The sequence below is a fragment of the Prionailurus bengalensis genome, chromosome D4, assembly GCF_016509475.1.
Source record: "Prionailurus bengalensis isolate Pbe53 chromosome D4, Fcat_Pben_1.1_paternal_pri, whole genome shotgun sequence".
Taxonomy (NCBI): domain Eukaryota; kingdom Metazoa; phylum Chordata; class Mammalia; order Carnivora; family Felidae; genus Prionailurus; species Prionailurus bengalensis.
The window spans coordinates 82076342-82093697 of NC_057359.1; the positions used below are offsets into that span (position 1 = coordinate 82076342).

A 17356-nucleotide genomic window follows, 5' to 3' on the forward strand; every position below is an offset into this window, starting at 1 on the left:
ACACTTTTTCATTTGTCTGTTGGCCATCTGTATGTCTTCTTTGGAAAAATGTCTATTCATGTCTTCTGCCCATTTATAAACTGGAATGTTTGTTTTTGGTGTTGAGTTTGATAAGTTCTTTATATATTTTGGATACTAACCCTTTATCAGATATGTCATTTGAAAATATCTTCTCTCATTCAATAGTCTGTTTTGTTGATGGTTCCTTCATTGTACAGAAGATTTTTATTTTGACTTACTCCTAATAGTTTATTTTTGCTTTTGTTTCCCTTGCCTCAGGAGACATATCTAGTAAGAAGTTGCTACAGCTTTGAAGAATTCTTTAAGCTGCTAAATAATTTCAATATCATAAGAACCTCAAACTTAGTGACCATTTCTGAAGAAAATGAAATATTGAAATATGGGAGTGCCTTGATGGCTCAGTTGGTTACGGATCCAACTCTTGGTTTTGGCTCAGGTCATGATCTCACAGTTCATGAGATTTAACCCCACATCGGGCTCCAAGCTGACAGTGTGGAGCCTACTTGAGATTCTCTCTCTCTCCCTCTCTCTCTCTCTTTTCCTCCCCTTCCCCCACTTGCACTCTCTCTCTCTTTCAAAATAAATAAACTTAAAAAATGTTAAAATACAAATTATCACTGTCATAAAAATGTATTTCCATGAAGTAAAGGTGTGGTAGATATTTTATAACAAATTATTGTATCCTACTACCTTGTATAGTAATCAAACTTTGTTATTTTAAAATATCATTTATTTATTTACATAGTGTGTTGGATTGACTACTGTCAACCCACCACTCTAGAACTACATTTCCCAGAATTCCTTTCTCTCTATGGTTCTGGGATAGTTTGCCAAAAAAGGAACTTATATCATATTTGGAACACAGAAGTGAAGTGCAAGACATTATTCCCTGGAGACAGATACAGCCAAATGTGTGGACAGAGTAAGAATTTATAATAGCTCCTGAAAAAAATTCATGAAACCACCTGCTTTGCAACTGCAAATTAAGACACTTTGTGGAAACTTCTCAGATATTCTCAAGAGTTATGGCATCTTCTAGGCAAGCCTTTGAGAACCCTCTGCTTTAGAATGTCAAAAACAAAATAACAAGCCCCAAATGGAGCTGTTTATTCTAAGCCCTGTGCCATCAAATTTGGGTTTGACTTCATTATGGTTTTGGCTCTCCCGGAAATGGAATCTTAAACCAATCAATCAGGAGTCACCTGATCAGCACTAGGTCAGTAATCCTATAGAAAGATCCCTGCCATCCCCTAAAAGAAAGTGACTTTGCAATAATCAACCCACTTTTTTCTTTTTCTCCTGAAGTATAGCTGACATAAAATGTTATATTAGTTTCACCTTTTTGTCTAGTATAACTTCCTGATTCCCACTCCCTTCTGGCCTATGAAAGTCTTTCAATTTGTACAACTCCTCAGAGCTTCTTTCCATCTGCTAGATTGAATGCTACCCAACTTTAATTGACTTTTGCTCAAATTTAAATTTTTAATATATCTCAGTTTATATTTTTAAGTTTTTATTTAAATTCCAGTTAGTTAAGATAGGTGCAGCCACTCTGGAAAACAGTATGGAGGTTCCTCAAAAAGTTAAAAATAGAACTACCCTACGATCCAGCAATTGCATTACCAGGTATTTACCCAAAGAATACAAAAATACTATTTCAAAGGGATACATGCACCCCGATGTTTATAGCAGCATTATCTACAATAGCCAAATTATGGAAGCAGCCCAAGTGTCCTTCAACTGATGAATGGATAAAGAAGATATGGTGTATGTGTGTGTGTGTGTGTGTGTGTATAATGGAAATAATTCAGCCATAAAAAAGAATGAAATCTTGCCATTTGCAAAGACATGGATGGAACAGAGTGTAATGTTAAGTGAAATGAGTCACAGAAAGACAAATACCATATGATTTCACTTATATGTCTTAGTTTATTTTTAACAAGTGCTTCTGGCCAACATCTTCAGTGTCAGTCTCCTTTACCTCTAGTAGAAGCTTCTCTGACCTTTGTTCCTCTCATTCTTTAAAGAATTCTATATGTCCCAAATGCTATATTAAACTTATTATATGAGGAACATAGAATACCATGTTTTTCTAACTGGTTGATACACATTTTAGTACCAAAGATGGCTCCAAAGAAAGAGAGACTTAAATAAGAGAATCTAGAATTAATTAAATAAGAGAATCTAGAATCCAATCTGCTTAGATTTGAAAGTAGTAATGACCTTGCCAGTGGAAAATGGGACACTGTCAACCCATGGAATGCACTACAAACAATGTTATGATCACCTGGGAGACCAAGAAGCCTTAGCAATAGAATGCTAGAATGGAAAGAAAGAGTATAAAAAGAGTGGGGTGTACTGGCTGCTTCAGATTATAGCAGAGAACTTTGAGAAAGAACATGGCAAGCTCAACAATTTACACTTCAAACTCAAGACATGAGTAAAAAGCTAAAAGCTTTTATGATTCCATGAAAAAAAAAATCCCTTCTTACTTCTGTCACAGGACCCAGATTAATAAAAAGCAAACCTATGGGGCACCTGGGTGGCTCAGTCAGTTAAGCATCTAACTCTTGGTTTCAGCTCAGGTTTGTGAGTTTGAACAGCATGGAGCCTGCTTGGGATTCATTCATTCATTCATTCTCTCTCTCTCTCTCTCTCTCTCTCTCTCTCTCCCTCCCTCCCTCCCTCCCTCCCTCTCTGTCTCTCCCCTGCTCACACTCTCTCTCTCTCTAAAAATAGATAAAATAAACTTTTTTTAAAAAGTTAAAAATAAAGTAAAATAAAGTAAAGTAAAATAAAATAAAATAAAATAAAATAAAATAAAATAAAATAAAATAAAAAGCAAACCCAGAATCTCACCCTGTAAGTGACCAAATTACAGCACAAATCAGATTTATGGCCTTGTCATTTATGTTAAAGTCAGGGCATTTACTGGGAAAGAATGGTTTCCTGAAAATTTGAATGGGAAAATTTTGATAGACAGTGATGAATCTGAGTACTTGGAACACCCAAATATCTGAGCCCCCTTTGCCACTTCTCACGGAGAAGTTATCTGCCCTTTGCTCTTACCAGCTAGAATAATTCCTCCTATGGCAGTCATCTTGCAGGGGAATGTTGATTCTTCTCAAGACCAACTTGTATCACCTCTCTGAGTCTACAGACTCATAATCAAACTCAAATCATGGCAGACCCAGCAGGAGAATTACCGAGTTTGCCCTGATGCACCCAAAGGGGCAGTGGTATATTGTATTCAACTTACTCTCAATAGGGCAGCAAAAAATAAAATGGAAATTTATAGAAAGGAATGAAACAAATGTGGCCAAAGGTTAATAACCAGTGTATCTGCATGAAGGATATATGTTTGCCACAATATTCTTTCCATTTTTATGTGACTTTGAAATTTTTCCACATAAAACTTTGGAAGCAAAAACATAAATCAGATCATATCCCCCCTCTGCTCAAAACCTCACAATGACCCAGTGGCCTTGCATCTCACTCATAGAAAGAGCCAAGTCCTTGTAATAGCCTACCAGACTCTACATAATTTGTCCCCCCACACCCCTCTGCCTTCTCACCCTGCTGGTCCTGTCTTTACCTGCGCCCCTCCAGAAACACTGATCTCTGGTGTTCCTTAAAAAAACATGGATTGCTTCCACCTCAGGCCTTTTGAATTCACCATTTCCACTGTCTGAAATGCTTTTTCCTCAGATACTCACACATATCAACACTTCTGCTCTCTCTAAATTCAGACCTTGCTTAAATAACACTCAAAATCCTCGGCATTTTCCTTCTGTGAACACAGCTATCCCACACTTCCCAGCCTTTCTTAGAGTTAAATGTGACCATGGAACTGAGTTCCAGCCAAAAGCATGTGGGTAGGAAAAATGCACATCACTTTTCAGCCTGGCCCATTCAAGTCTCCTACCTGCTACACTCTCTCTTAACCCAACCATGGGCTGAATAGAAAGGGCTTTGAGAAACTAGGGTAGGGTACAGCCACAGGAGGAAGAATTCCAGGACCCTGAAGGAAATCACACATGGAAATCACATTCATGTTGGACTTTGGGTCAGCAAAAAATAAACTTTTATTGTGTAAGCCAACAATAAATAGGTATAATAATAGTATTATTGGGCTATTGTAGATAGTGAGCTGTTGTAAAGATTTGCAATGATAAATACATAGTCATCAGCACACAACTTTAGAATTCACTCAATATGTGTTATTAATGGTAGTGAAAGGGGTTCTTGAAACTGAGAAAATAACATGTGCTTGATAATTAGACATGCCTTGACTGGTAATATCACAACTGTTAGCATTGTGCAAAGCTGACCCAAGGGTATAAAGTTTCAGTTATTCCAGATTAATACTTTCTTGAAATAGAATTTAGATCCTAGTGACTACAGTTAACAGTACTGTATTGTACACATGAAATGTGCTAAGAGGGCAGATCCTAAGTTTTCTCACCACACACTCAAAAAAATGGTAACTACGTGAGGTGACGGATGTGGTGATGGACGTGATAACTATGTAGCTTGACTGTGGTGATCATTTCACAGTGTATATGTATATCAAAACATCAAGCATATACCTTAAATATATACAAATTTAATTTGTCAATTATACTTCAATAAAGCTGAGAAATAAGAATTGTTTGAAGTCATTTTTCCGAGTCGAAGTAAATTAGAATACCTGACAGAGGATTGAAAACTTTAGCTTATAAATGTCAAAGTATGTGTTAGACCCTAGATGTGTCTACCATTCTGCTCAGCAAATGAGTTGTAAACCAGATGAGTGAGAGAGAGAGGTCAAAGGAAGCCTGGAGCAGCCAGTCCTGAAAATCCAGGAGAAGGAGAATGTTTACAATGTGGAGGAACCCAGTCCCCACCATCACAGGGTACAAGGAAAAGAATAAGACTAGAACAACCCCAGGGACCTGAACAAGTCCCAGTGCTGCTTAAAGATGGATAGGGTGGTCTGGGCAGAAGTGAGCTTTCCACCACAGGAGGTGTACCAGCAAATGATGGATGATATGGGAGAAGATTAATTGTTGTTGAAAGAGTGACCAGTGATATTTAAGATCCCATCCAATATGAATGCTTTACTACTCTAGCCTAGAACAAGGGCTGATTATGCTGAGATTCACTAACAGAAAAAAAGAACCATAATACGTAGCCTGTTCATAGTCTCCCTGTTACTAGACCTTCTTAAGAATACCTCTTGCCTGAATTGTCACCCATTACCTGTCACCTCTAAATACTTTATCTGCCCTGATGGCCTCCCATTAGCACACCCCATATGTCCACTCAAGCATGGACTCTGCTCAAGTGTGTATCTCCTCTGTCTAGATCCATCTTTCTACTAATCTCTGAGTTTCTCACAAAGTTCTCTGTATAATTTAGACTCATATTTGGCTGAAAGTAATGGAAAATGTTACCACAATGGTTTAATCAATTGGGAAGGGGGTGTTTATATCCTACCTATCCCCTAAGATATCAGAAGAGATGGTTGCTTGCATTAGGTCCATGCCTCTGTGATGTCAGAGATGCTATGTGTCTCAATCTCTTGACTCTTCTTATTATGGCTGCTTCAGCTCCAACTAAAAGAGTTAAAGGAAGTAAAAGAGAGAGAGAGAGAGACAGAGAAATAAGAGAGTGAGAAACACAGGGAAGGGATAGCAATATACGACTTATGTTTACATCTTTTCATTGACCGAGACTATGTTGGGGGCCTCCTCCAGCTGAGATAGTGGCTGAAAATCTAATGTATAACTTTTACAGCCTGCATTCTAAAGGTAGGAAAGGAGAAGGGGATTGGATCAGGTACTGGGTGAACCAACCTATGGTGTCTGCTTCACCCCACTCTGATGTGTCCTGTCCTCAACGAGTTGGTAATATATCGAGTAAAATGAAATGAACACAAATAAAAGCATACCAGATTGAAAGGGAGTCCCCCCCCCAGTGTGCCTGTGGAAAGGCCAGCACTACACGAATCAAAGGAAGTACCAAATGAGTCATATTTAAAGATGAGCAAATACGGTAAGCTTTCACAGCAGAGGAAGGCTAGACTTGGAAGACAAAATTTTTCAGCCAAGCAAAGATGGTGAGCCTCAGTAAATCAGTGATGTCAAGGAAATGGCACGTGCAGATCCACATGGCAATTAGATGCTAAGAATGGCAAGAAGCCAAGGATGGCTATGGCCTCAGGAAGTACTGATAGGTGATGAAAACTAGAAAAAGGACCGGTCCATGGAATGCAATGAATGGCAAGCTAAGGAATTTTAATTATTTTCAATAAATATAGTAAACCTAACATTCCAGCCTCATCTCTGATCACTCCTACATATTCACTCTAAATTTGAGTAACATGGCTATTTTCAGATCTCCAGACATGGTATGTCTGCCCATGAGGTGGTCCCTCTGCCTTCAGTGTCCTTCTACCATGACTCTGGCCATCTTTTACCTAAACGTTCAAGAAACAGCTCAAGTGTCATTTATACTCTAAATGATTTTCTCAACCCATCCCTGATCCCCAGCCTCACCCAACCATGAATTCAATGCTCATTTTTCCATACTCCTAAGACTCCTACATACTCCTATTGTATAAGATTGATCACTCCATGTAATTATGCTAATACAGGTCACTCTCCCTTCTAGAGTATATGAATAAGGACTTACTTGGTGTGATTGACTTCTTTATTTCTAGCATCTAATATAGTACTGAATGAATAAATGAACTGAAAGTTTTAATCAAGGGAGCAACATAACTGAAGGCAAAGCCACATTCAGAGTATTTTCTGGCTTTCTCATTCTGAGAAGCTGATGATACAATGGCTGCATTACATCAGATATGGTAGGAGTATCTTTAAGTCTCTGTTTGCTGTTCCTGGGCATGATGTACTCACCTAAAGTCTTAAAACACTTTATAAATATAATTGTTTTTGGTAGCACAGCAGTAAGAGTGTATTCTTGCTTGGAATAACTTTTTAAATTTTTCACAAAGATTTTAAAAAGAAATACCCTACTGATATATTATTTATTACTTTAGCCAATGGTTTTGAATGCCCGCTATGGGCCAGAGTCTGTGCTAGATGTCAAGGGGACATATCAGTGAAGTAAAAAGTAGACATGACCCTACCCTCAATGAGCCATTCCTCCAATGGAGCAAGAGCTTGCTCAGGATTATCAGAATAGGGGGAAAAGCAGATAAATTTGTAGAATATCTGAAGATGACCTAGCACCATGGAGGAGAAAATAAGAGGGAGCCATCAAAGACATTCCTAGGTGTAGTCTCCACATAACAAAGTAGAATAAGTGTGAAATATAGAATTGAGACAACCCTGAATTTGAAGTTATCTGCAGCACTTTCTAGTTATGTGAATTTGTGCAAGTTTTTGTTTTATTTTTTGAATATTTATTTATCTTTGAGAGACAGAGACACATATCATGAGTGGGGAAGGGATGGAGACAGCCAGAGACACAGAATCCGAAGCAGAATTCAGGCTCTGAGCTGTCAGCATAGAGCCTGACACGGGGCTTGAACCACGAGCTGTGAGCTCATGACCTGAGCTGAAGTTGGAAGTTCCACCAACTGAGCCACACAGATGCCCCTAGGCAAGTTTTTTTTTTTAATAGTTTCCTTTTTTAATGTTTTTATTTATTTTTGAGACAGAGAAAGACAGAGCATGAGCAAGGGAGGGGCAGAGAGAGAGGGAGACACAGAATCTGAAGCAGGATCCAGGCTCTGAGCTGTTAGAACAGAGCCCGACATGGGGCTCGAACTTACGGACTGTGAGATCATGACCTGAGCCGAGGTCAACCGACTGAGCCACCCAGGCATCCCCTTAGGCAAGTTTTTTAATAAGACTGAGCCTCATTTCCCTCATCTGCAAAAACAAGAACACTGCACTTGAAGAGTGATATATAAAAATGTCACATAAGCATTTGATAAATGGTTATTATTATATGAACATATTCTTAAGTTTATTTCATTCTCCAGGCAACCTGCCCTGCCATACAGGTACTAAAATTTAGATGACAAGCCTAAAATTTGGAGAGGCTAATCAAATCACAACTACTCATTGTGAGTGAAGAGAATCTTTACCCTTAGGATCCTTTCCATGGCACCACACATCACTCCCCAACATCCCAGGGACAGCCTCAGATCCAAGCCTTCTCTATTTACCTACCTCCATCTCCTTCAAAATCACAATGGTAACAAACTAATTATCCGAGATTCAAAGAAACTTGCCACCCTGGAATGCAGAGATTCCTCAGTCTCTACTGTTCTCCCCAAGGCTCCCCTCTTAATGAGCTCTCCAGGGGCGGTTGATGGAAATACCGTCTGCCTCCTTGGGATGATTCATGTGAAAGGCAATCACCTCCTTCTAGGTCTTCACCCTTCCTCATCATCTGAGTAAATCTTCAGAGACCAGTGATGGTAGCTGGGCATGAGAGAAAGCCTTGGGTTCCAGATGGCTGAGGCTACATTGAAAGATTATTTCTCTAAAGGAAGAGAAGTGTCTGAGATGACAATCACACACACAACAGTCAGAGTGTAGCGAGTCCTGTCTGCTCCCACACCAAGTCTGGATCCTTTCTTCCTCACTTGATACGAGAGTTCTATCTCCCCAGCCCCCACGTTCTCCCTAATCACCAAGGCCAGTGAGGCTGAGGAGAAGACGCCTGGATTCTCGAATGACCACCCTGGAGGTCACGATCCCTTTTCTGAGTAAGTAGCTGTTATCATCTACCCATTGTTACATCCAAGTCCTACAAACCCTGGAGCATTAGAAACTAAGAAATCATGTTGTAAATCATCCCCTTTTCCAAGGACAAAATCTGAGGCTCAGATTCAGCATAGCTGAAACCACAAACCAAGTCATATATCCATGCTTCTAATGCCATGGTCTCCACATCCCTCTGTTTCTCCTTCTCCATTTATATAATACAGGAAGGATTTGTTATTCTAGTGGGTCAGACCCCAAGGAAAGAAGTTCTGCACTAGGAATGAAACAGATGTAGCTGCCCTGATCCTGACGGGGAGACCTAGCCTGGCCCCTGGTTGTCCCAAAAGCCAGGCCTGCTGAGGAAGCCTCCAGATACTATGGCCTCACCCTGACCTCTGAACATCTTCAGAACAGCCTAAGTCATGAGCTGACACATGTTAGTGGTAAGAGGAGACTGTGGTACTGGGTAAAAAATTGGGCCTCAAGTTTTCCCTATATAAAAAGAGTACCTTGATTTCATCCTCATGTTCATAATATTTCTTATGGAGTAATTCATTCTGTAAAACACATTGATAGCAGAATTGCTCTAATTAAAGAGAAAGAGACCCAAAGTACCTCTCATTCAGCCTTCCCCTCAGCTTCCTGATCCCTCTCGGGGTGGCCCCTGAGTCCCCAGGGGAGCAGTTTGGAAACTTATGAAATGGATAAATTTTAAGATCACTTCCATCTCCAAAAACTTAGAATTGTACAAATGTCTCACAGGAATTTACATTCTAAAAGGAAATACTTGACCATTACACAGGGAGCTTTAGCCATGCCAGCCAGAAGCTTCGAAAGGTGACTGTAGATGGTGGGACTTAATACCAAGTCTTGCTGGGTAAGGATTGGAAGGAACTGGGGGAATTTCACCCAGAGAACAAACCTGGGGACATGGGCATTGTTTTCAAACATCAGAATGGCTATCATGGTATCTGATTCTTCTGTATTCCCAATGCTTGGGTTGTTTCCTGGCACTTGGTGAAACTTTGTCAAGTGAATCATAAATCAATCCATCAAGCCATGAAAGGAAGGCATACCTAACATCACTAGCAAAGAGAAAGCCAGCTAACAGGATGCTGGTACTGGGGGGCTTAGTAGAATGCTTGGCTTTTGCATTTCAATCCAAGATAAACGGGCTTCTCCAATTTTGACTGCAAAGGGACAGGGGCACATTTTAGGAGACAGTGGGCTCCATTTACTGGCAATATTTTAGTGGGATGACCTGGCATCTGTGTTCCTGATGGGTTCATGCTCTGACAAATAGAAAGGAAGATAAATCTCTGAGTTTTGTTTAAGACTTGATATTCTTTTTCTTATTCATAGGCTTCAGATGCAAAGGGTTGAATTAATCACATACCCCAGTTCATAGCATACTGCCAACTCTGGACCCTTTTTTCTCTTACTTGTTTGCTTCCTCACCCACTCCCCACTACTGTTCCTCCCCCATTCTAATATGCTTAACATTCAACTTTGTGTATGGATTTCCTTGTTGTTTTATTGCATTTTTAAGTTATTTTTAAGGTGTACAATGTGACTTATTGATATGCATATGTTATGAAATATTATCATTTGTGTTGCATTTTTAATTTATATAAAACATCTTGTGTCATAGATCTCATTCATTCCCTTACTTTCTCACTCAGATTATGTTTTTAAAATCTATCAAAGTTGCTGTAATTCTAATCAGTTGTTTCTAGACAGCTGCACTGTACCCATGGCGGGCGCCTATCACATTTACCAGCCCAGTGAGGGACACCGAGGTTGCCACAAATTCCCCATCACTGCAACTGACACTGTGGAAACATCCTCATCCAGAAGCTTCTATTTGCCTGTGTACCAATGTCTCTGGGCTTCCATCTAGCAGCAGGGTTGTAAGCTCATGGGATATTCATTAACTTGACTGAATCATGCCAGTTTGTTCTGTAGTCTTGCACCAGTTTTATTTTCCAACCAGCAGTGTCCAAAGGATCCCTATATTGCCACATCCCCTTGCAAGAGTTGACCTTATTCTCCTTTCTAATGTCTGCCAAGCTAACAAATGTCAAGTGAAATCTCATGGTTTATTTTGTCATTTCTCTGATAAGCAATGGATTTGAGCATTTCTTCATAGGCTTATTAGCCTTTTGGCTTTCTTGCTCATTTTTGTACTGGGATTCATATATTTCTCTTTCTGATGTGAAAGTGATCATTGCATATTCTACATACTAGTATCTCACCTGTTATACTTGCAAATATCATCTCCTAGCCTTTCATATGTCTGTTAGCTTCATTCATACTTATGTAAACAATTTACTTTTGCCCTTTTTTTAAGAGTAAGTGTCTTATTTAAGAAGTTCTTTCCCCTCTAGCTCAGAGATATTCTCCTAGTCTTTTCCTATTAACTTTATAGATTTACATGTTACCACAGATAATTCATAATATACCTGATTCCACCTTTATATATGATATTAGATAACAATTCTTTCTGATATCTTTCAATATAAAGAGTCGATTTTCCCAATATTTCCAAACACTCCATCCTTTCCCCCATTGGTTTTTAGTACCATCATTTTCCTGTATTAAGTTCTTGTATAAATATAGGTCTCTGAGCTACTTAGTTTTTTCCATTGGTCTTTTATCTGTTCTTGCACCCAAACCATGCTGTCTTTATTATTATGAACTTTTATTATTCTTAATCTCTATTAAGACAAATGCCATCTTTTTACTTTTTATTTTCAAGTTTGACTTAGCTATTTCCTGATCTTTATTATTATTTGTAAATTTGAGAATAAAGTTATCAATGACTTCAAAAAATCCAACAGATATTTTGATTAAGATTGAATTAAACTTATAGATTAATGTGGGAAATAACATCTTTGTAATATCATTTATTCCATCCAAGAAGATGGATTTCTCTCCATTCATTTTAATTATCCATATGCCCTTTATTAGACTTTGCTTCTACATAGCCGTTTTGTGTATTCTTAGATAAATTAATTCCTAGAGATTTAGAGTCTGTACTGTGACAGTGGATAGCATCTCATTTATTACTACATATTCTGGTTATTTCTAGTCCATTATCTTGGTTATTTCTTTCTATTCTAGAGAAATGCTATTGATTTTTTAGGTTGATCATGTTTCCAGCACCCCTGCTGAACTTATTGGTTCTAATGTTTTATTAGTGGATTCTATTCTTTTTTCCAAGGAGATGAGCCTATCTTCTTTAAATAATGAAAGGTTTATTTTTTTTCCTTCTTTTCCTTTCACATTTTTCTTTTCTTACAGCATTAGGCAGGATTTCTAATACTATGTTAAATATTTGTGGATATAATGGATATCCTAATCTTGTTTCTCATTTTAAAATAATGCATCTAAGGTTTATTTATTTAGTGTGAGATATGCTGTAGGACTTGGGTATAGATAGCTTCCACCAAATTAAGAATATCCCCTCCTGTTCCTAGTTTTCTAACAGAGATCATTGTAGACAGATGTTGAAACTTGCAAATGATTGTTCTGTTTCAATGAAAATTACCATGTAATATTATTCTCCTTTATTTTATTAATGTGGAGAAGTATATTGATGGAGTTTTCTTAAATCTGCATTACTGGGACAAATTCCACTTGTTCATGATGTAATATTTTCAGTACTATGTTGGGTTCATTTAACTATTGCTTTATTTAAGATTCTGCATCTATGTACATAAACAAAATGGGCCTATAATTTTATTTTATTTTCTTCTCTTGTTTTTCTTCTGGTTTTGGACTCAGTATCATACTGAACTTGTAAAATGGGCTGGAACGTTCCCTTTCTACCCTCTGTGTATTATTTTCTGGAACAACTTGCATAAAATCGAATTAGTTATTTCAAAAATTTGGTAGAATTTACCTTAAAGCCATTGGAGCCTGAGATTTTTTTGAGAGGGAAGGTTCTTGACTACCACTTATAATTTTTTTATAATTGATTAGTCTATTCAAATAATTCCTATAGATTTTGTATGTTTCTGGGAATTTATCCATTTCATTTAAACTTTTCATAAAATTTTCAATTTCTTAAGACTTATGATTTTATCTCTCATGCCTGAAATAACTTCTCCTTCCTTGACTATTTTTTCATGAATTCTTTTTTTCCATGATTAATCTTGCCAAGGGGTCTATATCGTTGATATTTCATAGGATCTGTGTATTAGTTTCCTAGGGTTGCTGTAACAAATTACCACAAACTTGGTGGCTTAAAACAACAGAAATGTATTCTTTCACAGTTATGGAAGCCAGAAATCCATAACCTTAAAATAAAGAGATCCTCCTGAATCACCCAAATAAGCCCAGTGTAATCATGGGGTCCTTCAATGTGGAAGGGTGGGGCAGAAGAGAACCAGAGAGGTGGCAACACAAGGACTCACCCATCATTGCTGGCATTGAAGGCAGAGTGAGGGAGTCACTCATCAGGTGATGTGGGCAGTTTCTAGAAGCTGGAAAAGGCAAGGAACTAGATTCTTCTGTGGAGCCTCCAGGATGGAATACAGCCTTGTTGACATCTTGACTTTTCACACTTCTGTCCTACAGAACTGTAAAATAAAATTTTGTGTTGTTTTAAGCTACTACGTTAATGGTAATTTGTTATAGCAGGCATAGAAAATTAACACACATTCCAATAAGAATTATCCTAAAGAATAGAAAATCCTTGAGGACTTTTGTTCCTTTACCTCTTTTCCTGGGAAAGACGACTTTGTCCTAGGTCTGTACCCTGTCGCTCTGCTGTCCCCTCTAGCTTAACAAGTAGCTTAGCACTCCTTCCAATGACCACTCTATTTCCTCCTCAAATACACTAGCCTGGCTTACCATAGACTGCATCTACTACCCTTACCCTCTGCCTGACTTCCTCCAAATTGCATCTATTATTTTTCAGTTGTACACAATTAAGTATGGAATACTAACAAGAAATAGTATTATTAGTATAAGCAACACTTACACAGAAATTGTAGTTCTCAAACACTTTTCAGATATGTTATCTTACTTGAACTTAACAGTAAACTTCAAGAGATGACATTTTATCTTCCCCATTTTTCAGATGAGAAAAAAAAAATGAAAACAAATATTCCCAATGGGAAATAGCCAGTATCTGAACCAAAACTAATTCCCAAATCATGAATTTTTCCCATTGACTTTCCTAGGAGTCTAGTCTCCCAGTTACTAATGTAAAACCCACAGTCTTATAAGGGATGGTCAGGGATAACATTTCTGTGAGCCAGTAATTGTGAGCCAGGTGGAAACCAGTAAGAAGCAAAACAAACTTGGACCCTGCCTAGGTAGCACTTTTACCACAGACCTGTCTACATGTTGTCCATGCCTTAAAGGACCCTTGCCTAGTGGAAAGATCCAATTTGGACCTTCCGAGCACCAAGTATCTCAGAGGGGAAGGAAATACTTCAGAAAACAATGCTGCTGTGTGCATGCACTTGTTCAAAGGTTAAAAGAGAAACAAAAGCCTGAGTTCTCCTAAGCAGGGCCATGAATTTCATTCAAGATCACTAAGCATTAAAAAAGATTTGTTTCTGATTGTCAAAAGTATCAGAAAGATGATGAAGACACAAAGGAGTACAGGATGTGGACTTCTCTCATTCAAACTGTATCCCTAACTGTATCCTCCCTTACCTAACATTATTTGACCACTACTTATAGGCTCTCTTTTCTGCTCTTTTCTCTAAAAACAATCCTGTCCTAAGGCGGGGTGGGCATATGGAGTGCATGGCTCTGTGACTCAGCATCTCACTGTCAACCAAGGTGGCTGCTGGCTGGTTCTAATTCTATGTCCAAATGGCTTCTTGTTGTGTCCTACTACAAATGAACCCCCACCTTGGTAGATAGGTAACTAGTGCCTCAACTCCTGCCACACTGGAGCCTTGGCTTATTCTCCTTGGCTCTTGCCTTTGTGAGGACAAAGAACACATTCTGAACCTTGGCACCTTTCTGTGCATACCTCTCAGTATTCTTTTGCCAAAATACTGCATATTCCCACATTTCTGTTGCCCACTCTCTCACCCCTTAGAGTCTTCTTGTCCATAAGAGCACTCACCATTTAGCTCCTCTGTGTCTACCTTGATGCCACCCACCTCCCTAAACCACCAAGCTCAATGTTGGGTAACTGAACTTCCTCTGCCAGAGTCAGTTCTCCAACTTCTCCCTTACCCTTGACAATTCCACACCTTGACACACATGTCAAATTTCCAGGTCCCAGCCATTCCTAGTCTGACCTTCTTGCCCATAATTAAACTCTCAAATGCATTCCAAAACCACTTTTTTTAAGAGGAGCTGGGTCCAAGAATGCAATCTCTACAGTATTTATGTGATTTCTATAGGGAGAATTTAGGTTACCCTACTTTTCTTATATAGGGGGAGCAGAAAGAGAGAAATCCAGGCCAGAAGCACCAGGTGTAAGCAACTAGGGGCTGGCAGCTGATCAAAAACTGAGGTCAGGGGCGCCTGGGTGGCTCAGTTGGTTGAGCGTCCGACTTCAGCCCAGGTCATGATCTCATGGTCCGTGGGTTCGAGCCCCGCATCGGGCTCTGTGCTGATAGCTCAGAGCCCGGAGCCTGTTTCAGATTCTGTGTCTCCCTCTCTCTCCTACCCTCCCCTGTTCATGCTCTGTCTCTCTCTGTCTCAAAAATAAACATTAAAAAAAAATTTTTTTTTTAAAAACTGAGGCCAGACAGAGCAAAAGGATGTATCTTAGATACAACTTGGGAAATAAAGCAAAATGATTACCTTCTGAACAATTTTCCAAGTATCTTTACCACATATTGTCAGAATAGCCCAAGAACATGAGTATTACAAGTTTTGTCTTTGGATCAAAAACAAGAGATGAAGTACTTTGTTCAAGTTCACAAAATTAGACGCAAAGTTGGAATTGAAATCAAGGTAGCCAGAGGCACCTGAGTGGCCAGCCAACTCTTGATTTTGGCTCAGGTCATGATCTCACAGTCATGAGATCGAGCCCCATGTTAGGCTCTATGCTGGGTGTTGAATCTGCTAAAGATTTTTTCCCTCCCTCTGCCACTCTGCTCTCTCTCTCAAAAAAATAAAAATAAAAATGAAATGAAATCAAGAGAGCCAACACCAATTCTATGAAGTTATGGAGTTCTATCATAGAATACATGGTGGGCTGCATGATGACTCTCCTTCTGCAGCACACAAGCTGGAACAAGTTTTAAGATATCCCCTCTACCAGACTGAAGACCCCAAGCCAGGACACACACCTAACATTCCTTCATATTTTTTATTTATAGGAAATCCATGCTGAAGGGAAACCAGAGCCATATTCCTGGATTCTTCCTTCTGGGACTGACCAGTGACCCCAAATATCAGGAGTGGCTCTTTACCAGCTTCCTAGGCATGTATCTGGTCAACGTGGCTGGCAACTCAGTCATCATTGCAGCCATCCGGGGGGACACCCGCCTCCACACCCCCATGTACTTCTTCCTCTCCAATCTGTCCCTGGTAGATGTCTGCTTTACAACCGTCATCGTGCCACGGATGCTGGCAAACATGTTGACCAAGACCAAGAAGATCTCCTTTGCCCAGTGCCTCACACAGATGTATTTCTTTGTGGCCTTTGGGATCACTGACAGCTTCCTCCTGGCTGCCATGGCTATTGACCGCTACATGGCCATCTGTAACCCACTGCATTACACCACGACCATGAGCCCCCAGCGCTGTCTCCTGCTGGTGACAGTGTCCTGGGTGCTGTCCCACCTTCACTCACTCACCCACACGATTCTCATGGCCCGCCTCTCCTTCTGTGGGCCCAACGTCATCCACCACTTCTTCTGTGACGTCCAGCCACTGCTGACGCTCTCCTGCTCTGACACCTCTGTCAATGAGCTTTTGGCCTTCACAGAGGGCTCCGTGGTGATCATGAGTCCCTTCATCTTGATCATTGTATCTTACGTCCACATCACCCGTGCCGTTCTGAGGGTCCCTTCTCGAGGAGGCAGGCACAAGGTCTTATCCACCTGTGGGTCCCACCTCACAGTTGTGGCACTCTTCTATGGGACCATAATATTCATGTACATTCGCCCCTCATCCACCTACTCAGTGACAAAGGATCGTGTGATCACTGTCATCTACACAGTGGTTACCCCCATGCTGAATCCTTTTATTTATAGTCTTAGGAATAAGGACATGAAGCAGGCCTTGAAAAAGCTGATCAGGAGAGTATAATAGCAAAACCCATATATGGTACTTCTCAGCATTCATTCATTCAATAAGAACCCATGAAACACCTGCTATGTGCCAGGAACTGTACTTATTAAAATATTGCAAAGATACCTCAATCATAGCTCTGTCTTCAAAGTTAATCACAGTCCAGTGAGGGGGAATGAGACAATTACAATAGAAGGTTATTATACTTCTTGGTAAAAATAAAATGAGACACAGATATTGATGCCTTACTGTATTAGACACATAGTTTACTTTTTTCTCTTGCAGTCTCTGTCTCATGTTTGTCACAGATATGACCAATGTTGTGTAAAATATCCTGATGAAAATCAGGAAAAACTTCTGTAGTGATTTTTTTTTTATCCATTAGGATATGG

General features: G+C 39.5%; 1 protein-coding gene across 1 annotated transcript; it reads left to right on the forward strand.

Moving 5' to 3' along the window:
- Nucleotides 1–16055: 16055 nt before the first annotated feature.
- On the forward strand, nt 16056–16982 carry LOC122475383 (olfactory receptor 1L6-like). The gene has a single exon (XM_043567309.1). The coding sequence runs from the start codon at nt 16056–16058 to the stop codon at nt 16980–16982; it is 927 nt and encodes a 308-aa protein (XP_043423244.1).
- The last annotated feature ends 374 nt before the right edge of the window (nt 16983–17356 follow it).